At 40.9% G+C, this 23,161-nt stretch overlaps 1 protein-coding gene across 1 annotated transcript in view; it reads right to left on the reverse strand.

The window, feature by feature from the left end:
• Positions 1-296: 296 nt before the first annotated feature.
• Positions 297-23,161, reverse strand: part of Col25a1 (collagen type XXV alpha 1 chain) — a 406,766-nt gene continuing 383,901 nt past the window's right edge. The window contains exons 31-38 of the mRNA XM_060392693.1: positions 22,314-22,349; positions 20,920-20,973; positions 14,591-14,644; positions 13,141-13,167; positions 12,060-12,113; positions 7,909-7,986; positions 6,127-6,165; positions 297-2,752 (exon numbers count right to left, since the gene is read on the reverse strand). Coding sequence (XP_060248676.1) covers positions 2,750-2,752; positions 6,127-6,165; positions 7,909-7,986; positions 12,060-12,113; positions 13,141-13,167; positions 14,591-14,644; positions 20,920-20,973; positions 22,314-22,349 — 345 coding nt within the window. The 3' untranslated portion in view covers positions 297-2,749. The remainder of the gene's footprint in view (positions 2,753-6,126; positions 6,166-7,908; positions 7,987-12,059; positions 12,114-13,140; positions 13,168-14,590; positions 14,645-20,919; positions 20,974-22,313; positions 22,350-23,161) is intronic.

Below are 23,161 nucleotides of genomic sequence, written 5' to 3' on the forward strand. Positions count from 1 at the left end.
ATATGTGTCAACAATGACAATCCACGATTGATTCATTTGGAGATTGCTCAGTTTGATGACAAATGGGATGATTAAAGGTTTTAAAGGTTTTAATAGTCCAAAGTTTAACATTAACTCATGGTGGTTAGCTTAGCGATCCACTGAGCACACGGTCTAACATCATCCCATTGTTCATTCCAAGAAAGTACATGAAGTAGAAGATTGTATGTTTCTTTAAATGTGTCTTATGAGCAAAATCCCAATGTACACACAGTCTGTGCAATATCGTTACAGGGGCATGTCCAATGCTTTAATGCTTCTTTTTTTTTTTTTTTTTTTTGTTTAGCTAGTCTCATTTGAATCTCTGTAAGTTTTAAATAAGGATCACTCTCAATAGCTCTTTCTAGTGAAGAAACAGAAAGGATAGGAGGAAATGTAGTCACCAGATTGTCTCCAAGACTCTATAGTTGCTCTGTTTTTCTTTCCTGAAGATAATGTGTAATCTTGGGCTCATTTTTGTCCCCCAAATGATTTAAGAGGAATTGTTTCATATATTGAGAAATACCTTACCCTAACTACACCATACAAGACATTGTTAGAAAATACTCTCCATAAAAAAGATGCTAAATTGACTTAGGAAAGTGGAATGTTATTAGAAATATTAAATTCTAATCTCAGAAATGATATAAAGGAAAAAGATGACACCATTTTGCATGATTGAACATTTGGTTACAAGATTCGAAAGACATCTTAAGGTCTGTTTTGAAATTGTATCTTCATTGCTGTTATCCTAAGCATAAATTAATTTCCCCTCTGGTGAAAATCCAAGCACAAAACTGGAAATGTTTCCATGAAAATGGCATTTAACCACTGAGGGAAGTGAAATTCTCTAATGGGCTGCCAGGATAGCTCTTCCCACTGATGGTATTTCTCAGAGGCAACCCTTTCACTTAGAATAAAACATTTCAAAACATGCCCCAAACTTTGCACTGGGTAAAGAAGTACCCAGTTTAAGTCTGTGCAGGTGAGCTGTGAGCAAGTTAGTAAAAACAAGTCTCATTTCATGGGAACTATGTTTCAGGGCTTTCTGAGATCTCAGATTTGGTCTGTGTATAAGGCCAACACTTTAGAAAGGTAAAAGCAAAACATGAGAAATACATTTCAATATAGGAAAAAACTGAGAAGAAGCAAGTTCATGCTATCAAATGCGATAAAATCTTGACTTTACAATAACTGACAGGTTATTGTAAATGTAAATTTACAGTAATTGACAGGTTATTTGTCAATGTAAATCAAAAAGTAGTGAAAAATACTTAACCTTCTTACTTTACAATGATTAAGTAAAAAATGTAGTCTCCTTATAATCTCTTCAATTATCTCAAACAAACAACAACAACAACAAAAAGAGATATTTAAAGGTTATTTTCACTGTTGGATTCAAATTATGATTTGAAAACTTTTCTAAAAATGTTATTTAAAAGCCTATGGGACCCAAACTGAAGCAAATATTTTCTGTTCCTGGACTAAGAAAAGAAAAAGTATGAGGAAAAAAAAAATAAAGGAAACTATATATATATATATATATATATATATATATTTTTTTTTTTCCCCAGAACTTGTAGAAAAACGTTTGGTATGGGTCAGCCTGGGAAGGAGGGAAGGGAGGGACACTTTCCGAGAACCTTTGGTAAGGTCAGGCCTAAGAGCTCTTCTGTATTTTGTGGCAGATCTTTTACCGCGGACCCCTTCTCTCTTCAGCAGCCTGAGCTCTGACGTGATGTCCATGCCTTTCAATCTGCACAAGCAGGGGCTTCCGCTCCAAGGCTCTGCTGTCCTCAAAACTCTGCCGCATACCTTGGACATTTCCCCAAAGCACCCACATCAACACCAGCGGGAAGTCAGTTCATCTAGAAAAACAATTTCTGCTTTGCTGGCTGATGGCGAATATCTCCTTCCAACTCGGTCACGTGAAAGACAATGCAGGATGCTGAACCGGTCCTCTTCCTGCGTCTTCACCACCAAGCGCAGCCCGAGGAAAACCAGAGGCAGCAATCGGCTCTACCCTTTGGTATTTCAACCAAGGTGGTCACAGGAGCCCACAATACTAGGAGCTGTGGATCTGCAGTCGGGACTGCAACTCCCTCAAAATGTAAGACCAACTGTGTGTGTGCTCGTCATCAACTTATCTCTTTTTGGCAATGAGCCACGGTGTAACCCCCTTGAGATGACAGAAAGGAATAAAAAGCTCAGATGTGGTCAAAGAACTTACTAGGCAGCATGCAAGCGTCTGCATTTGCACAAGCAGGTTTGGCACAAGGTCATGCTGTTTTTAGTCAGTTTCAGGGGGTGGTGTGGGCATGAGTGAATGCATCTAGGGAATGGGTGCTACACGTTCATAGCTTTGAGTCCATATTTGGTCACAATTTCATGTAAACTATTTCATGGCACTTTTCTGTCCATGCAATGAACAAGCCACAGAGAAGAAAATAGCAAGAGCAATCAATTGTTCTCTATCACTGATGTCCGTATAAATACATACGTTCACATAAAATAGAGACACCGATCTATAGTTCCTGCAGGCACCCCACTTCTGTGAGCTGCCTCATTTCAGATGTGAGGAAAGATGGACACCTGGACTACTGGGAACGGGGAGAAGCAGTGTCAGGCAGGCAGATTCCACACTTGCAAAATCTGCATTTCAGTTTTTCAATTATAAATATAAAAGGTGGACCATTATATACACAACTTCATGCTTGGAAGGTTAGATTCATCACTGCAGAAAAACAGACAACAAAAAAGACACACGTGGAGTTAGTAGTTCTTTTTTTTTTTTTTTAACAAGTTCAAATTAGCATTTATTTAACAAACAATGGAAGAACCTTGTAGTATTTTTTTTTTTTAAAGATAGAAGACTAATTTAAACATTTGATGTTTCAAACTTTTAAAAAGCTCCATTTTAACGATAATTCTCATCTTGGTTCCAATCCACATTTTTCCATTGTCAACTAAGAGCTTTATGATACTTGATTGTCTTAGTCACTGTTCTGGGAAAGCAGAAAGCCGTGATTTGTTACAGGTGTGCTCTCATTACCACACACGATGTCTCTGGGCATTATAACACAACCTAAAGGCCAAAGGGTCTATTGACCAACACATTCCTGCGTGTAATGCATTTGCGTTTCCAGATTGTGGTTCCTTTTTCCTTTGGCTAGCCTTGCCCTTTGAGCTGGCAGATAAGGTGAACCTGCTTGTTATCAGTTCTGTAGATGTGACAGTTTAACAGCGATAAAAACAAATTCCCCACTTGAAGAGCCCCGTCTTTCCCCGAACTGCCATGAGCTGAGCTTTAGAAGAGTTTCCATTGTGCTATTAGTTTACAAAGTGGGTCTTAGAGATTTCTTTAGTATTTGCTTATTTGTTTGTTTTTTGAGACTGTGTTTCACTGTGCAGCCTTGGCTAGCTTCAAACCCCCAGATCTTTGCCTGCCTTCTGTGTACCTAGACAAAAGGCACTGACATGTCTAGTGACTTCCTTTAGTTTTACTCAAAGAAAAATCAATGAGAAGAGTACAATGCAGGGGAGATTAAGAGAATGAATGTCTCCTAGCCCATCCTCCCCTCCACAGGTAACCAGTCCAGAATCCCCTTTTGATGCTCTCTCTAATAACACTTTCCTTTTCTGTGTAAGAACGACCCTGTCAGCTGGGTAGTGGTTCATGCCTTTGATTCCAACATGTGGCAGGCAGAGGCAGGTGGATCACATTCCTGTGAGTTTGAGGCCAACCTGGTCTACAAAGCTAGCTCCAGGAGAGCCAGGGATACCCAAAGAAACCCTGTCTTGAAAAGAAAAACCAAACTAAACCAAACCTAATGAAACCAAACCAACCAAACCAAACCAAACCAACCAACCAATCAAGGTTGAACCTTCACTATCCATCACAGAGTTAATGGTTGATGGATAGACAATTTTTTTTCAGTCTAGCCACTGTTAGCATGCCTATATTCCTGTGAACAATCCTGTATCCATGCTTCTCTAAGCAACCTAATGAAGTTCATTAGACCATCAAAATAGCAGGGGCATTATTGGAAAGGAGATCTGTGGGAGTAAGGGAGAAACAAGAGAAGGTAATGAGTGGGTGAATATGATCAAACTATATTATATACATGTATGGCAATGTCATAACAGACCCATCATGTATAACTAATACATGCCAATACAACATTAAAATTCCACAAAAGAGTCTACAGTGATAGCCTAAATAAAACAGGACTAACCAGAAGCCACCTACTAGCTTTGTTTATAACATATCAGTTAAAAATTCTTTGAATATTTGAGATATCTACATTGGCCATCTAAGAAATCCGAGAACATTTTTTTTTCCTGTTTCATTTATATTGGGGGAGGGAAGATATTGACTGAAGTTCGTATGTGCTGTGTGGAGGTACTAGGCAATACCAAAGTTTTATCACTGAGTTATTCTTTGTGGAAGAGGCTAAATTCACAAGATTCTGAATCTTATGTAGAATATAGTGTCTATTTCAGAGAGAGCTGAACATTTTCTAAGGACAGTTTCTGATTCTATCACACTATTCATATTACTACCAGGTTTTCCTTTTCAGGAGTGAACACGATGAAAAGCCTTTTACTTGTTGCCATAGCATTTATAGCATTTACAATTTTATGAAAAGGAAAATGATTTAGAAGTGCCACAGATCGATGGCGACTCTAGGTTCTGAGTGGTGTCACGGGGTAGGGGAAATGAACTGTTTCCACCTCTAGGTGCAGTGTGCTAATGACTAGCTTAAAAAACAAAACAAAACAAAACAAAAAAAAAACACCTCACCATCTTATTGAATTACAGGGGAAGAGTTAGAAAGCAAATGGCCATCCCAGCAGGAGATGGTGTTATGACGTCTCCAAATGGCACTTAAGCTGGCAAGAGGGTAGTTTTACCAGGTAGGATGAATCTGATGAGGGGTCTATATCTGCAGACCCTCTTGACCTCAGATGCAACCATTATCTGATAGGCCTAACAGGGAGCATGGGAAGCTAGTAAATAAATGATGCTGTCATTAGAGAAGGCTTTTCTGTCCCTGGCTGAGTATGGGAAGCTAATTGAGAAAGTAGGTTGCATTAAGATTTCCTGATGGTTGAGTTGCTGACTTAAGAAGCAACCAAGAACCCAAGGTCTCCTCAGGTTTCCACACTCTTAAATAGTTTGTTCTAATTTCGCCAATGTAGTATGGCTGTTTACAATCACTGGATAAGCTACAACGTACTGGAGATAAAATTTCAAAACTTTCAAAGCAGCTTGGATACTTCCTTTATCATACTGTTATTTCTAGGCATTTGTTTGCCTTCTGGTAACCTGCGCATTGGTTTGACTGCGTCAGCATTCCCTGGGCAGAGAAGAATGCACAGAACTCTGCCTGCCTGCTTGAAACGCTACCAGGACTTCCTGCCATTTCTCCTTCCTAGTCCTATTACCCACCAGCTTGCTGCTTTTGCAAGTTTCTTCGCTTTTCCAAATTTCTATGACTCATCTGTAGGCTACTGCATGGATTAACTGAAACAACACCCTTGTACGACAGGACTTAACAGATAGTCTCTGTGCACGGAAGGTTCTCTAGGTAGGTGCCGTCTTTACTGAATACGTCCAGAGACTGCAGGCAGCCATCCTGTGAGGATGAAACAAACTGATGTCCAGGATGACAGCATACACTTAAGCAGTCACTACTAATAAATCAAGATAGCACTGAAAGATGTTGTGTTTATATTTTCTGCTTTCTCAGTTGTGTGACTAATATTGACAGGGTTCTACCATATATCAGCACATTTGTCAATGCAACTTGATATACAGTGAAAAATCAGAATTAAAAAAATCATTTTAGACAGTTGGCAGAAAGAGTTCATTTTGAGAGAGCCAAACAATATTACTCAGATATATTGCCCCTTTCCACCACAAACAAAGAACTTGAGGTTCCAGATTACAATATTTGTCAAGAACTCTTTTTGCTCATTGGTTTAGTTAGAAATCAATACCAAACACATCTATCTAAAGATGGCCCAGTGCTGGCATCTTTTGCTTTGAAAGCCTCCTCCTACATCCTGCAAAAAAGAAAAAAAAAATCTATAAGGCCTACCTACCTTTTGCCAGCAGCCAGGCATGGGTAATCCATCGGGTCCCTGGTTTTGAAGAGAAGAAAAAGAATTTCTCAGGCTCGTCATAAGTAATCAGATGCCAAGTTCACATGCTCACAGACTTCAGAAATTACTTCTATCAGGTGGCTTCAATCATAGGCCTCTGATACTAACTAGTGCCTCACAGCACTTTATCTACTGTCAGTTAAAGTGAAGCTAATTCAAATGTCTCCCAGACTGAGCACACATCTAGAAAATACGTGAACACAGAAAATTCCATGTCTAATTTTGAAAACGAGAGGTACAAAATGCCAGTGTTCTGCTCGCAGTTGCATCTTTAGATAATACATCTGCGTGGTTCTCTTATCATTAAAGCAGTGCGTGCTTGTCTGTGCTGAGTGAATCAGAGTATCATTTCCTTGTGATAACTATGGACTATGGTTTGTGATAAGGGGGATCAACAGCAAGCCATTTCTATCTGAAGTTCATAGCTTTCCACAAGACAGTGTTTTCCACCTTCCTGTACTGTAAGTAGATACTGCGAAATATACACATTTGAAGCATGGGCAGTCTAGCTTCGTGTTACAGTAAATGTCCTTCATAGTGTTTGACAGGGCTTCTGGTTAAATCTTCGGAAGTTGGTTATCATTCCGAATGAAGGTTTCTAAAGACTGCAAAGTATATTTTATGGTGTAAGCGTCTTCAGATACAAATGAGGTTGGAAGACATGACACAGTCGAAGGCATGCGCTTCCCTCCAATGAAGAGGTTCATGAAATGTGGCTGATCAACACCGAGCAAACAAAGGACAGAGTTCTCCACATTAACATTTTCTAAATATAACAATTGACTGGATAATATTTTTCTATAAACATAGTCTCTTAAAAGACTCAGGAAATATTCATTTGCCTTTAAAGAATCATGCTTATAACCAAAGAATCGTGTGTAAGGCCATGCAGACCAAGTGAAACATGATGATAAAAAGCTTTCTTTATACTCCACAAAGTATAATCACGCTACCTTTTTAACTGTAAAGAAAAAAAAATCTATCTTTATAAATATTTGGGAGAAGTTGGTAATGCCAGATTGGTACAAGGAAAAGGATCAACCAGTAGAATTTTAGATTTTAGTATAAGGAGGATTTTGAGTTCATGCCAAATGGAGGAGGGAGTTCCGTCTACTTTAGGAAGAGTAAGTTTTAAAAGGAGAGACCATTATGTGGAAAGGTTATGTGACAAGGAAGAAGGTTTGGGCTGCAGACAATTATCATCTTGAGATGCGCGGGGCAGTTTGGTTTTCTTTCCTATGGTCTCTTAATGTTGCTTCCAATTGGTTAATGACCACAGAAGTGTCATTATGTAGGATTGGCCTTATTTATGGCTTGAAAAAACAATAATGGGAGAGACAAAAATACCTTTATTTCTTTTAGAGGAAAGGAAAAAAATAAGCAGGTAAAAGCCCAAAGTTCTGGCCTAGCAGTGCCTTAGCATCATATATTTTTATCTAACTTACAAATAATCCCTGAATATTCACTGGGTAAATTAATATTCCAAAGAGCATAAAGATGGACACGTCAGTAGTGAGAACAATGTTAGAAGATTAATTTGCATTTGTTGATAACATGCTTGCTCTCTCCCCTCTGCAGAGCCTGGGGAGGAGCTTGCTCATGCATGTAGTATGTTTATCATGTAAAGCTTGCTCCAGAAAGAAGTGCTTTACACTGATACAGACGAATACATAATAAACAAAGGAATGGCATGCAGGATGGTAGGAAAGAGAAATACTGTACCAATTGGCAAGGAGCATCCAGCCCATCCAGGCCAGGTTGGCCTGGCTCCCCCTTTTCCCCCTTAACGCCACGGAATCCCTGTTTGTAAAGATTAACTCAACAACGTTACTAATCCAAGAATTCATTGAAAGCAAAAATCTGCTAAAGAAACAACTAGAAGAAAAGACTGGGAGAGGAGCAGTTCAGAAGGGACAGTAATGTGCAGAGAAGTTTTCACATTATGGTGATGAGGACTTGTCGGGAGGTCGTGACCTCCTCTTTGGAGGGTTATGGGATATTACCGGCTCCTCCTTACATCCTATGGTCAGGCCAGCACTGCTTCAGAGTTTAGAAATCGGGTAGAGCTGAGTGGCCGGCAACAAGATGTGAAGCACACCAGTGTGGCCTGAGCACATACTTCTGAGTGCCTGTGTGAAGGCCCGTGTTAAACTACCCTCATGGGAACCTGCTGTTACTGGTCCCTCCGGCCTGCTCCTCTCCCATCTCACCCCTCACATAAGACATCTCGAGACGGTTGCATGAGTTAGACATACCAACGGGCAGGGTGCATCTAATCCAGGAGCGCCCTGTTCTCCTTTCTCCCCTTTAGGCCCTTTTTTGCCTTTCTTTCCCTTTTCCCCCTGTGGATACAAGGGGTTAAATAAAAGACAGATTTTATTTTGAGGGGGGTGTAGAATAAAAAGGACTCAAAGTATGGCTTAGCTAGAAGGGCATTTACCATTGTTTTTTGATGTAGATAAGACAAGATGCTAAAAAAAAAAAATCACTTAAACCGACATGGTGATAATGAATCTATCTATCTATCTATCTATCTATCTATCTATCTATCTATCTATCTATCTATCTATCTTTCTATCTATCTATGAAACTCAACAAGAAGAAGGGAGGAGACCAAAAGGGCTAATGCATCAAAAAGGCAGATGAGTGCCGACTGCCACAGCATTGGAGTCAACTGTGAATTCGGGATATGTGTTGTGGACCTGGCAAAGATAGCAGCTATCAGTTGTACTGAAGCCAGAGAGTAGCAGGTGGAGCTGGGGTTTGCATGATGGATACTTCACCCAACTGTGCGTACTTTCACCTTGCCTGCCCCCTCCTTATTCTTTAACATATGATGGCTGGAGAGACTCAGAGGGAGAGGCAATAGCCTCGGTCTCTCCCAAGGCTGTCCAGTTATACTCTTATTGCAGCTCTCAGTCAGAATATCCAGGTATTGAAATGTGCTTCTATTGGGTTTTAACTTTTTCTCCCCAGCATAAAAGTGAATATTCAACTTATTGAGTTAAATGCAAATCTCTAAGCCTAGGCGGGCTCCAATCTTTCTTGTTCACAATGGTAAATGAGTTTCCAGCTCACAGTTCTGCAGAGAGAAAAAGCAGTCTGGGCTCACTAACATGAGGTAGGCAGGATAATTATATAGTGGGAACGTAGCCGTGGAAATTAGTATTTGGGAATCAAGGTCAAGGCTTGTGGGACATCTGCATGGATCACAGGAATGGAGGAATCAAGGAAAGGAGGCAAAAGGAGAGGAAGGAAGGAATGCTCCCCAGCTGTTTCACATTAGCATACACATCTGCAGACTTATAGACAGGAGTCGGTGCTGTACAGAATGCAAAGGATGATACATAGATACATAATTAAATGAGAGCATTCATTCTGCAATCTGGATGGCAGTTGCAATAAAACTGAACAGTCTCTGAAGCAAACAACATGAATATTCAAAGTGAAAAAGACAGAGCAACATACACCACAGTTATGTACGAGACACTCATTCAAATTAATACATCCATTCTGACAGCAAGGCCCTAGGTTCCTCCTCGTTCATCTCCTGTGTGCCAAAGACATTAGAGCAGAAGGCTTGGAATCAAAACCACTTGGGCTTCTTGAATACAGGGGAGAGAAATTCTGTGTGGTTTGGTTGAGTATGATTGAAGAGGAAGCTGTGACAGGGAGGGTACAGAAAGAGCAGGTGACAGGAAATAATGTGGATGATACATTCAGAAGTAAGTGCTCACTCAGAAGGAATCAGCACCCTCCCTCGGCAAGTGGCTTCAATGCCATGCCATGAACTGATTGAAACTTTTAATGTGTGCTCTGCCCTCCCTGCAGGCAGCAGACCCATCTTTGAGTAGGTCTAACCAAGACCAGGTGTGTTGGTTATTAAGTGGGATTCATTACTTGATTGGCAAATGGGGTTAAGATAACTACTCAAATTACTGGGATAGGCAACGACAATGAGTTTTTGTTAATAGTTAAGTGAACAGCAGCTTTATGGAGAAGGGCCATTACAAAGAATAAAATATCAGCATTATTAATCAACATCATGTTGTAAAATGAAATGCTTATCTATGTTCCACACAGTTATCTGTCACTGTGGATGCAAACAGTTGAAATGTGATAATTATTGTCAATTTTTACTTCTTACATCAAAGAAAAAGATACCTAAGGTGTTCAACATTTAGAATCTAATTTTCCTAAATATAAACTTAGAATCTTGGAAATATTTTTGTATGGGTGTTTGACATTTTTCTGAGGATGGGTTTGTGAGTTTATGCTTTATAAGCTACAATAATGGACGTTTCTCTTCTCTCCCCAACATTCCTCTTCCTCTTTCCTCTTGTAATTCGAGGGAAATGAACTCAGGGCCTTGAGAATGCTAGGAAAGGACTCACCACTGATATAACACTGGTGTAATTTCTAGCTTCTTTAAAGTTCATAAAATTGAGTACCACGTGATAGATTTTTCTCTTGAGTAAGATTTTAGATTCACACAAGCCCCTAGGTAAGTAGAAGCTAGGTGAACACAGCCTTTAAAACAATTTGATTGCGTTCAGTGTTCTCACGCAGAAGTTATCTCATGCCACATACAATGTGTGGTCAGGATTTACAATGTGGAAAAGGACTTTTTATGATACGCTTTCCTTCTTGGTGATGTGGGGAAATGATAGTGTCCACCTCAGGATGGCGGTGTGAAAAGTTCAAGGTTTATCATGTGCAAAGCTCTTGGGGGAAGAGATGCACAGGTGCCCAACATATGTGATGATGTCGACGGTGGTACTTTGGGATGAGCACAGTATGGGCTCTTACTACTGGGAGGCTGAGTAACTGTTAATTCTTAAACCACATGCAGGGGACTTCATAAACTTTGTTTGACATATCCCTTTTGGTCTTGTATCACAACAGGGATAAGAAAGAATTTACTGGGTTTTAAAAAAAGACATTGAATTGTGAAACATATATTAGGACATGAATTAATCTAAGGAGGAGAATTGATTTAAATTGGAATCATGAGGTAGATCTTCAGCTACTTTAAGATTTTTCATTACTTTTTTGTTGCCTTTTGTTTTACCCAATGTAAAATTTGGCTTATTATTGGGTTAAAGAGTACAGCAAACTAGAGAGAGGGAGGAGAAAAGGAGGGAGGGAGAAAGAGACATAACAGAAGAAAAGAAATGGAAAAAGTGAAGTTTAAAAGTCACAACCCAAACTTTTCTTTTGGTCATAAAATCATGTTGCTTGATATTGGCCCCTATAACCTATGGAGTTGACAGTCCCAAGAAATCCTCAACACCAAGCTGTAAAATAACTAATGACTTCATTAAAAAGCCAGAACTGTTGGCTTTACAGTTAACAGAGTAGCTTCTGCACAGTGGGCTTACTGCGGCTTGTCGCAGTACCTGTCCTCTACTTCTGAATTAGAAAAATAAAAATGTATCATGCATCAGTCTCCTTCCAGGAACGCCATGAAGATACATGAGATCAGGGCCTGCAGGTGAGATGGGCTTTGCTAAAATACCATTGAGGTTTGTGTGATGTAATTTTACTTTTGTTAAAAAAGAAAAGAAAAGAAAAGAAAAGTCAACCCCCCTGTACATTACATTAAAAAAAAATTGGTGTCAGGAAGTTGAGAGACTGTAGCTTTGAAATCCAGGGGTTAGAATCTTCCTCCTATGCTGGATAGTTCCCTCGTGTCTAGCTGTGTAGCCCTCTGTAGTCCTGTGTGAAGCCTGATTCCTTAGATCAGCCACCTGTATGTTTTTGGAACACAGGATTGAGACAGGAATGGTGTCTGATGGAACTACACAGGCTCAGCAGCAGCAGAGCAGACAGAGCGAGCAGAAACACACAAGCTGCATGCATGGAGAAGTCACCTTTTCTCCCTTCTCTCCCAGGTCACCCTTCTCGCCTTGAGGACCAGGGAAGCCCTAGGGGATGAAAAAAAAAAACTCTATTGGTGTAACTGTGACAAAACTGTTATTGAAATCAACAAATACCACTTACCACCACCACATTTCATTGGTTTGAACTTAGGTGTAAAAATGGACATGTCAGATAATCTTTAAACTTACAAAGAACAGTAGCACCTAGAAATAGTACTTTTTACTATTTCAACAACAGGTTTCTTGCTTTTTTTTTTCTGCTAAAAAATATAGGAGAAAGAATACAAGAATATTTTAATTTGAACCCTGGCACTTTTACTAACTTGTGTGGGTTTGGGCAAACCACTTACCTCTGCCCTTCCGTCCCCTATCTATAAAAAAAGGTTAATGACTATTGTCACACAGCTGTTGTAGATGATAAATGAGACAGTGGATGCAAAGTGCCAGAAAGATGCCTGCATATAACAGGTGCTCAATAAAAGCAACTCTGGTAACTTAATTATGCTCATAATACTGACAAGCAGTGATTGCTGCTAGATGCATTTACTTCTGACAGCCTGCATTTTTATACAATATTTTAGCATAAGAGAAAATGTACATAGAGACTTAAAGGGAAAACACACACACACACACACACACACACACACACACACACACACACTGCATAACAGCTTTGACAGAACACCATTCCCCAAGGGCAGCACGCGAGAGGCATACTGATCTGATACATATTTATTTTTTCTTTAATTGGGTCATACTGATGCTAAGTATTCTTAATATAGGAAAGTATTTTGAAGTACTACTACCATGCAATGTCAGTTACTGATTTCATATGACTCATCTTTCCTTTACGTATCTATGTAAATAAATACTCGTGTATTTTATATTGCTGTGTCTGTGCACGATAATTATATAATATATAAAAATTATAAGATATACATCTGTCGTGTGTATGTGTGCACACACATACATAGACAAAATATTGTGTATTGTGTATTTTTGGTGTCCCTGATGATGGAGACCATTGAGTGTCTAGTATAATCGAAGGATGTTTGCTGTACAGATTACTTACATCAAGACCAGGCTCTCCATCTTTGCCCTGCCAAAGAACCACAGTAGCTAAATTAGTGTTCCTATGTTTCATCAATAGGTCCTGGTTTAAGGCTTCTCTGGGCATGCAACATTAGTATTTTAAAAAGATGATACTAGAAATGTGAAAAGGCTTCTGATTAGTGAAACTTTTTTAATCATGTGAAGGGACTGTTAGTTGAAGTTATGGGGCATGAGGAATTTTAATCCATTATTGGGTTAAGTAGATAATTTTGCTCAAGTCCTGTGCTTGACTTTGTAGCTCAGGCAGGAAGTGCAAAACCAAAAAAAAAAAAAAAAAAAAAAAAAGAAAACAAAACTGTTGAGTTAAAAAACACAGAGACTCTAATAAGATGCAAATCAATGCTCCTTTAGTTTGGTAGCTCCGTTAACTTTTTAATTAATGGGGAACCTGAAAACTGTTTCTCATGGAATATAGTTTGAATTTGGCCAGATAGAGTGTGAACATCACATCTTCAAGAGTTGCTTTGCAGTGAGCTCTGTAGAAGAGAAAATTCCCAAGGAGGGCTGGTCTGAGACCCAAGATGGTAACTTGGGCCTCATGGTGCAGGTCATCACAGTGGTAGTGCTGGATCAGACTATGCTCCATCCAAAGTCCCTGAGAGCTACCCTGACTCCATTTGACGCTGTCTCAAAATCAGCATCCCCTGAAGTACTGAAACACTTGTGAATGAAGGTTGCTCTCTGAGTCCATAATAACCCTGTGGGAAGCACAGGCGGGTTAAAAACGGACATGCGACACATGGTGCTTTCAGTCCTAACCCTCCCAAACTGACTGGACTCACTGCACGGATGATTTCTGCAGAAACCCGTGGCCTCGGTTTGGTTATGCATAGTTCGGAATTTTAGGAGACAGAACGTTGCCAACCTTCTATGTTCTAACGATTGTTTGTCCTTGCAGGAATTTAGAAAGATCAAAAACACTGTCGTCATGAATATCCATTTAATGTGGGTCATAATTTTCACCGGCAAGAATTTTTTTTTTTTTTTTTTTTTTTTTTTTTTTGCTAATAGTCTATGAGAACAGACAAGACATGAAGGTTGTTATAAATGAAGTTTTCACACCCGCTGGGTAACCCTTCTTCAAGGGAGTGCCAGTTATGAATGTACGCTCAGGTGGCATAGGAAGAATGCCCTCTGTCAGGCAGGATCTTGCTTTCCAGTTAGCACTGTTTGTCCCCTAGTCTCCAATCTCCAGTCACATGACATGCCTGGGTGTGTCCTCACGTCCAGAGATCATTCGAGAGCAAGTGCCACCTGTCTGCAGTACAGAACTCTGGGCACTGTGACTCTTCATTGGATTTCTTTTGCTCTATAATGAGATTAGTCTGCCCACTAGGGAAGGGTTAACCATGTCAGTGGCAGGTCACAGTAGCATGCTGAGCGTGTCGATCACGTGACATTGAACTCACAGGCAGCCCATAGGGTCCTCTGGGTCCAGGCTCTCCCACAGCGCCTTTCTCTCCCTGAAATGAAGAGGCAGAAAGTTCCAGTCATCCACAGACCCTCACATTCCCACGAGGCTCCCAAGGCTCCCGCAGCCAGCCGCCATTTAAGGGTTCTATCGGGATGCCAATGATTCACACTCCTTCAAGATGGCAGTGGCGAAGCAGTGAAAGTCATCCGCCATGGCAAATTCTGCCAGATGGCTGCTGAAAGGACAAGAAGGAGCTACCGCCAACCCAGATGTGCTATGAGTAGGTTGCTCTACTTGGGTCCCTCCGGCATTTGTGTAAAGCATTTGTTTTAATCTGTAGATTCTTCTCCCTTACCCAAAATGCTTCAGACTTTGGGTTTGGAATCTTGGGGGATGAGGCACAACAGAAAGTACAAAATACATTTGTCTTATACATAAAAATTGTACAAGGTAATTTTATGCACTTGTTTTTATTGTGTTTGCTTGTGTTTCTACTACAATGGGTCATATACCCGGAGTAGAATTCCCAGCTGTGGGGCTCTGTTAGCGCTCAGAGGTTTTAGAGTGATTCGCAGTTTGAATTTTTGGATTAGGAATATTTGGCCTGTGTTGCCTTTTTTTTTTTTTCTTTATTGTAAGATTTCTTAAAAGTCAAGTCTTTCCTCTGAGAAGTCTTTACCACCCCATTTCCCCAGCCACACTTCACTTCTGGTTTTTGTTCTTTGTGAGATACACAGGTCTTACTGTTAGTTTCTGACTGTGGCTCTTGCTGGAATGGCGACACTGGGGCTCCAGGGCCCCCAGCTTTGGTGACATCAACCATGTTTTAGAATAGTGCCCAGCACATTAGTAAATAATAGTTGACTAAATGAGTCCCATTGGGTTATACACATCTTGTTTTCTTTTTGAGAAAGAAGACTGAAGAACCTTTCTGCCTTTAGTGAGTGTTTGGTGTGTAGACACATACTCCTTTTACCTACTTTCTTTAGGTGTTCATTTTTTTAGGGTTAGCATAAATAATAATTCAGAATGCTTCTGAAGAATCAGGGTTATTGGAAGTGGTCCATGAATACAAATAATGAACCCAATGAAGATATAGTTTTCATTTTAAAGAGAGTTTCTGTGCTGCTTTCTCCAGACTAAAGTGTGCGTTATTATGGAGCATGAAAATGTCAGGGACAATCGTGATGTAGAAATGGGGACCTCCATAGACAGTTTTATCTTCCTTCTTTTATTGTGCCTTTTCTCAGAGGGGTTTAAAGTTTAGTCCATTCGTGTGTATGAGTGTGTGTGTGTGTGTGTGTATGTGCCCTGTAAACACTATCTGCAGAGGCATGGGATAGGGTTTTACTTCCCTGTTCTGTGGGTTTCCTCATGAGCAGGTATCAGGCATCACCAGCAACTGTCTTTTAAATTTAGGGGGTTGGTGAAGCTACAGCTAAATGCTCTGAGCTAAGAGATACATAGAACACAATGGGATCACTAGACATGGATAGCTTTAAGAAATCTGAGCAATAAAAAACAAGGAAATCATGAAATTTGCAGGCAAATGGTGGGAACTGGAAAAGATTATCCTGAGTAGGGTATCCCAGGAGCAGAAAGACACACAGGGTATACTCATAAGTGGATATTAGACATATAATATGGAATAAACATACTAAAATCTGTATACCTAAAGAAACTAATCAAGAAAGAGGACTCTGGCTAAGATGTTCAATCCCTGTTCAGAAAGGCAAAGAGGATGGACATCAGAAGAGGGAGAAAACAGGGAACAGGACAGGAGCCTACCATAGAGGGCCTTTGAAAGGCTCTACCCTGCAGGGTATCAAAGCAGATACTGAGGCTTATAGCCAAAATTTGGGCAGAGTGCAGGGAATATTATGAAAGAACTGGGAGATAGTAAGACGTGGAGCAGACAGGAGCTCCACAAGGAGAGTAACAGAACCAAAAAATCTGGACACGGGGTCTTTTCTGAGACTGATACTCTAACCAAGGACTACTCATGAAGATAACCTAGAACCCTTGCACAGATGTAGCCCCATGGCAGTTCAGTGTCCAAGTGGGATCCATAGTAATGGGAACAGGGACTGCCTCTGACATGAACTGATTGGCCTCCTCTTTGATCACCTCCCCTTGATGGGGGTTGGGGGGGCAGCCTTACCAGGCCACAGAGGAAGACAATGCAGCCACTCCTGATGAGACCTGATAGACTAGGATCAGAAAGAAGGAGAGGAAGACCTCCCCTATCAGTGGACTTGGGGAGGGGCATGGGTGGAGAAGAGGGAGGGAGAGATGGGTTGGGAGGGGAGGAGGGAGGGGCCACAGGGGGATACAAAGTGGATGAAGTGTAATTAATAAAAATAAAAATAAAAAAAAAAGCCCTGGAAAAAGAAAAAAAGAAAAATCTGAGCTCTCCTTATCACTTTGTATTTGCTAATAATGAAACAGCAATGGTACGCAGGGCGATGGCCAGGCTGTTTACAAAACAGATTTAAATTTGAATTATATGTCTGGCTCTTTCTGGGGCGAGGCCTGCAGAACTCTAGGAGTGTTCTCAATCCTTTTGTGCTTGGCTCACATCAGTCATAAGATAAAACAGTGTGATAAATATTCTGTGAAAATTGTTCTGAAGATGGAGTTTGATAGTAATATATGACATTGTACAGTGTTAAATGTACAATGTTAAAATGTTCTATGCATAATGTAAAATGTTAAAAGTATAATGTTAAAAGTGCTGGCTGCTGTACAATTAGGGTCATGTTTTTAATGGAAGCTTTAAAGTATGCTAATTTAGAATCAATTTCTTTCAGACAGACTTGGCAGTGTTATTTTTGAGTTTTAAAATGGTGTGTGTGTGTGTTACCAGTTTTTTGGGAGTGGGGGTTAGAGGCAGGGGTTAGAGAAGCAGGCCAACCGGACAGCAGCCTGGGTCTAGTTTAAACAGCACTGTGGAACTCCCCACATCCCTGCTCCCATCGCCGCTGGGAGCCCTGGCTTGCTTGGTTTTTAAAGGGACACACTAGGGCTCGTCTACATAGAGTTAGCGGTCAGTGCAGAGCTTGTCTGCAGGATTTCTCTTTTAGACTAGCCTGCCCCTCATAGTGGAGACCCCTGAGCAGTGGCTGCATGAGCCAGTACTGGCCAAGGAGGCACAGGGGGACCCAGCTGGGCGCTCCAAGGAGGGTGCTTTCTTTGCTAACATCTGAGCTCAGCTCTGACCTCTGTTCGAGTCTCCCTGAGTAGTCCCTGGACCTGCAGCTAGAATTTTTGCCTGGACAGAAGCAGGACCTAGCCCCCTTTGGGCTTTTGGTTATACAAAATAGGTGTTTCTTTCTATTCAAGCCACATGGGATTTGGATCCCTCCCTTAGCACAAAGCATCAATCCCCATTGGCTACATCTTGGATACCCTCAGATATGAAATAGTAACCCAGGGATTTGAACATGTAGTATCTTATTATTATTATTATTATTATTATTGTTATTTTTTCTGGATAAAGGGACTCCAAACGAAGCTTTGGCCCCATCAAACTTAAAATACTACAGAGTTCTAGGGACAGAGGAAGAAATCAGTATCTGAAGCAAAAGCCACCGCATGCTTCCAGCTCTGGAGACACAGATCCCAAGTGAACGTAGCTGGAGGAGAAAAGCAAGTTGTTTGAGTTAAGTCAAAGAAGGGAACTAGTCACGGCTTCAAGCGCCCTGTCCCCTACGCAGATGAGGAAATCAGAGGAAGGCAGGGAGTGTGGAGAGCTGCACGCCAACGCGCCAGTCAAGGGTTTGGGAAATCTTGCATGTGAAGTGCTTCATGTCCCTCAGGCTGGATGAATTCTATCCGGGCCCTTCGATTTGCATCTCGGGCCCCAGGACTCGTTCTGGAATGCCCTGCCGCTGCCCATCCCTTCTGCTTCAAAATCAGAAACGTCTGCGGGAGACTCCAGATGGCACCTCCATTAACCCGGGGAACTCACGCTCTGCTCCGGTACTTTGTGCGAGGGCCCTTGGAGCGCAGTGACACACGATCCCGCTTGAGGAGGCACAAGTGTAACACTTCACACTGCACGCACCTGCCTTCAACTATGCATTCAAAAATTCTTAGCGACTTCATTTGCTCTTCTGGTTAATGCTGCAGCAGCACGGAGACCTGATACCCTTGAGACACTGTTGAGCTATCGGAAGTAGCAGCTGATTTACCAAACAGCAAACCCTCTTGAGCCCCAGGGCACTTTGCCAACAGACTAACTGAGCTTTGCTGCTCCAATTTTAGGATGGACTGCGTTTCTTCATACAGTGCCTGAAAAGGAATCTTTATCAGCAGCAGGGACGCTCTTGGCTTTGAAGTATTTTTAATGGAGCTAATTATTGGAAGTTGTTGGCTTGATCTTGGGAATAATAATCATAGATTCAGATAATATCTTCTTCAGGGCTGCTCATCTCTTCCTGGAACTCTTCTTGGATAAAGCCAGTCTTCACAGTCAAGCCCATACTATTTGTGTTGACTTTGGCCTTATTTTCTGGCTATTTTTGCATAGATTTCTTCTCTGCAATATAATCTCTTCTAGATTAAAGAGAATAGATGTTTCCTTACTCAGCCCTTGATGAGAAGTCTCTATCAAAATCGCTCCTCTCAGCTCACAGGGAACCCCATGGAAGAGAAGGCAGAAAGAGTGTAAGAGCCACAGGGGATGGAGGACATCACGAAAACAAGGCATTCTAATTCACCATGAGCAAAGCCCTTAGGAACTCAAAGAGACGGAAGCAGCACGCTCAGGGTCTGCATTAAGTCCTCTGATTTATGTTATGGTTTCCAGCTTAGTGTTTTTATGGGATTCCTGAGTGTGCTAATGAGTGGGTCCCTAATTCTTGTGCCTTCTTTTGGTTTCCTTTCCATTTCTTGGTTTGCTTTGTCCAACTTTGATGTGATATTTTGTTTTGCTCTATTTTGATATTATCTCTTAGAAAGCCTGCTCCTTTCTAATGAGATCCAGAAAGGGAGTGGATTGAGATGGGAGGGGTGGGGGGAAGGAAATGGGTGTAGTACCGGGAGCAGAGATCACCATCAGGGTATATTATGTGATAAAAGAACCCATTTTTAATAAAAGGAAAAAAAAGAAAATAGATGCTTCCTCTGCAGAATTATTTATCTATTGGGGCTATATTTATAAGCATTATTAGAGGCCTGTGTGATGGTGATGAATCAATTATAATGGTATTATTCAGTGTACCAGAGTAACTAGAAAGAGGGTTTTCTTCAAGTAGTAGGAGTATTTCTTTCATCCCTAAAGGACTGCACTGCACAGTCTCATCTGATAAACTTTACAGCGCACAGGACTAGGGAATTAGAAGGTAAGAGACATCGCTACCTGGTCCTCTCTTCAAAAATCAAATTAGCCCAGACTGATGAAAACTCTCATTGTAAAAAGACCACAAACTTGCACGGTGAACCGTGCCCACACGGTGAAATGCTCAAATTTAGCATATTCTCTTTATCACACAGAGTGCATGGCAGGGCAATTGATGACACAATCACACACACACACACACACACACACACACGCACACGCACACGCACTTGGAGTTTTCCAAGGTGAAGAAAAGAAAAAGTGGGCGAAAAATAGAGAGAGGGGAAAGAAGTTCCAGACGCACGAGCAGCTGCGGAGGCTGCAGCGCATTTTTTGTGCGTCAGATATTCATCTTCCCCTGAATGTCTATCTTTTTCTTTTTTTCTCCCTCCCAAGGATATGGAAACACAGCCTAGAATAGTGAGGTTGGTGAAAGGGCTTTGTTTTATAATGCACCAAAATCATTTCCTTATGGCTAGAGGAAAACAGGTCATTCTTTAACTCACGAAAGAAAAATGAGAGCGTGGGTAACTGTGTGGAGAAGAATACATAGGTTTTGTAATTTCCTTTGGAAAAACATTATAATTTACTCGGAATGAGTACAGTAGCTTTGTATTAAGATTATCAACCAGAATATGTAGCTCTGGAAATTTTTGCCCCATTGACTTCAACTTTCTGGATGAAGGCCCAATGAAAATATCTTCCTTATGGGTTAAGAAGGAATAATGGGAGCTATTTATTTTAGCTATGTAAATGTATGCATTGTTTTCATTAAGGCAGGCCGATTCCATTTTATACCGTGTGGTTTTCTTGTCTTAGTCTTAGGACCCTGAATAGAACTTCAAATGGGCAATAATTTCATTTAACACCAGCTAGCCCTCCATCTCTCCTGGAAAAGAAGCCGTTTGGGATCACCTTAAAGGAGCCACCCTTTGCTTCCTTCAGAACTCAGCTTAGGTGTGACGACCCGAAAAGAGACTTACTCTTTCTCCTTTGGGACCTGCAGGGCCATGGGGTCCTATCGGACCATCTGCACCCTAAAAGAGATAGAAACGAAATACTATGAGACACACGAGAGGCCAGGTTGCAAGAGGAGAAGTCCTGATTTCTGACTTGTTTGGGAGACTGATGCCAGTGGGTGTTTTAGGATAACTTATCTGATTTCAAACCACATTATTCTTAATGTTTGTTTGTTTGTTTGTTTTTTCATGCCGGTTATTTTTGAGAAATTCATGCAAGAGAGATGAAGTATCTAACTGCATATTTCAACAAAGCGTATACACAAAAGTTACATCTCACAGTTATTTATTCTCCTCTGATGAAGCATCTTCATTTTGTGGGGTGGGGAGGGGTGGGGTGGGGTGGGGTGGGGAACTATTCTTCTAGGCTCTAGAGGCTCATCGCTTGCACATCAGGCAGGTCAAGTGACCCAGTTGGCCTAATTGGCTTCTGTGGCAGATAAGCTAATATCTGGAAGAAGGTCAGAACTCTGGGGTCCTACTCAAAGGTTTTTAGAACTAAAAAGTTCAAATTTAGATTCTTAAAAATGAGGTAAGGATTTCAAATATACTTGCTCAATCATCACTTTAGTCTTAAAGTGGCAAAGGGTGCAACTATAAGGATTATTTCCTTTCAACTTCTCTGGGGCATTCCTATTGCTAGGCTTTGGGAGTTTCGGGATAGTAAAGAATTCAGAGTTTCAATCTCATTCTCATGTTAGTGAATTCTTACTATTTTGATCATGCTCTTACTGCCTCAACTCAATGGTCACCTCTACGGGACTTTTAAATACTGAGTGACCATGGCTGAAATGTAAGAGATGGACCTACTTAAAAGAGAAAGAGAGAGAGAGAGAGAGAGAGAGAGAGAGAGAGAGAGAGAGAGAGAGAGAGGAGTGATAAAAATGAGGGAAGGCTCTATTTCCATGAACAGAGACTTGGAAATCAGTTTTATGGAATAAATTATAAATTACATTTCTAAGATGGACGTAAATATAAAGGAAAGGCAAGTTAAAATAAATTCCTTGTTTTCACTGCTTCAGGGCCGTGTGGGATTCCAGGACGGTTTTCGTGAGTTGTTTTAGGTTGATGAGACACCTAAGGCAACTGGACTTTTCATTTTCTCACTTAGTAAATTATCCAGACTCGGCCCTGGGCTTCTGAAAATGTCCTGGCAGTTCAGGCTAAATGTTGGCGTTGCAAGCCATTCCCTGTTGCTCTTTCTCCCTTTCCACCATCCTCATCCACCTTCCCCTTTGACTCTTGTCCTAAGTGACCCCTCATTATCTGGAAAACCCACAAGGGGTGAAGGGGTCTTTCCGGGAGCACGCGATTCCCATCCATGAAGCACATTGGAGCAGGACTCGGGGCCAACTCACCCGGGATCCTGGCTTTCCGTCTAAGCCAGATGCCCCCTGTGTGATCGGGTTGGTGTCGGGGTTGGTGGGTGTAACACGAATGACAAGAACAGAGATTAGTATGAGGCACCAATGAACAAATGCAACACTTCAAGCAACACAGTACACACTCACAGGATTCTGGGATGAATATCACATTGCTACAGAGTTAGTTTTAAAAAGTCACATGACAATACATGCCCTACAGGTGATGGCATTTTAGTGACATTTCTACCAGGAAATTCTTATCTAAAAGTCTGGTGAATGAGGTTTACACAGTGGGCTATAAACTATTCGCTGACAGTCCATAGTAAAGGGATCCTTAGCTATATGTCCACATGAAACTCATTTTCTAAAGACCACTACTCATGATATATTTCTTTAGATCTGAAGAGAAAGTAATGGCAATCTTTTAGTAAAGGGCTCCAGATCTCTGGCTATACCTGTTAAGATGGTTTTGTGAACAAAAATGCAATGCTTTAATATACTGGGATGGCTTGAGTTTATTACAGACGTTATGTATTGGACCTAAAATTTTCATTAGTCGCCACTAGAGGGACTTCTAGGAACAAGAAAAAAAATTGTGGGCTCAAGTCAAAACAAGTTCCAGTCTGTGCCTCAGTTCAGTTCAAAAAAATCTTTACATTGGTGTTTGCATGAGGACTGCCTTAAAAACCAGCACTCCGCAGATTACTGATTATTCTGAACTGAGGGCTACCCATAGCGAGTTATAAAATGGCACTTTCTATGTTGTAAGAGTAACTATAGTTCTTTTTGATTAAGCTCTTATATAACAACCCCCTAATAGTACTTTAAAGATACGAAATAGA

The sequence above is a fragment of the Meriones unguiculatus genome, chromosome 10 (assembly GCF_030254825.1).
Source record: "Meriones unguiculatus strain TT.TT164.6M chromosome 10, Bangor_MerUng_6.1, whole genome shotgun sequence".
Taxonomy (NCBI): Eukaryota; Metazoa; Chordata; class Mammalia; order Rodentia; family Muridae; genus Meriones; species Meriones unguiculatus.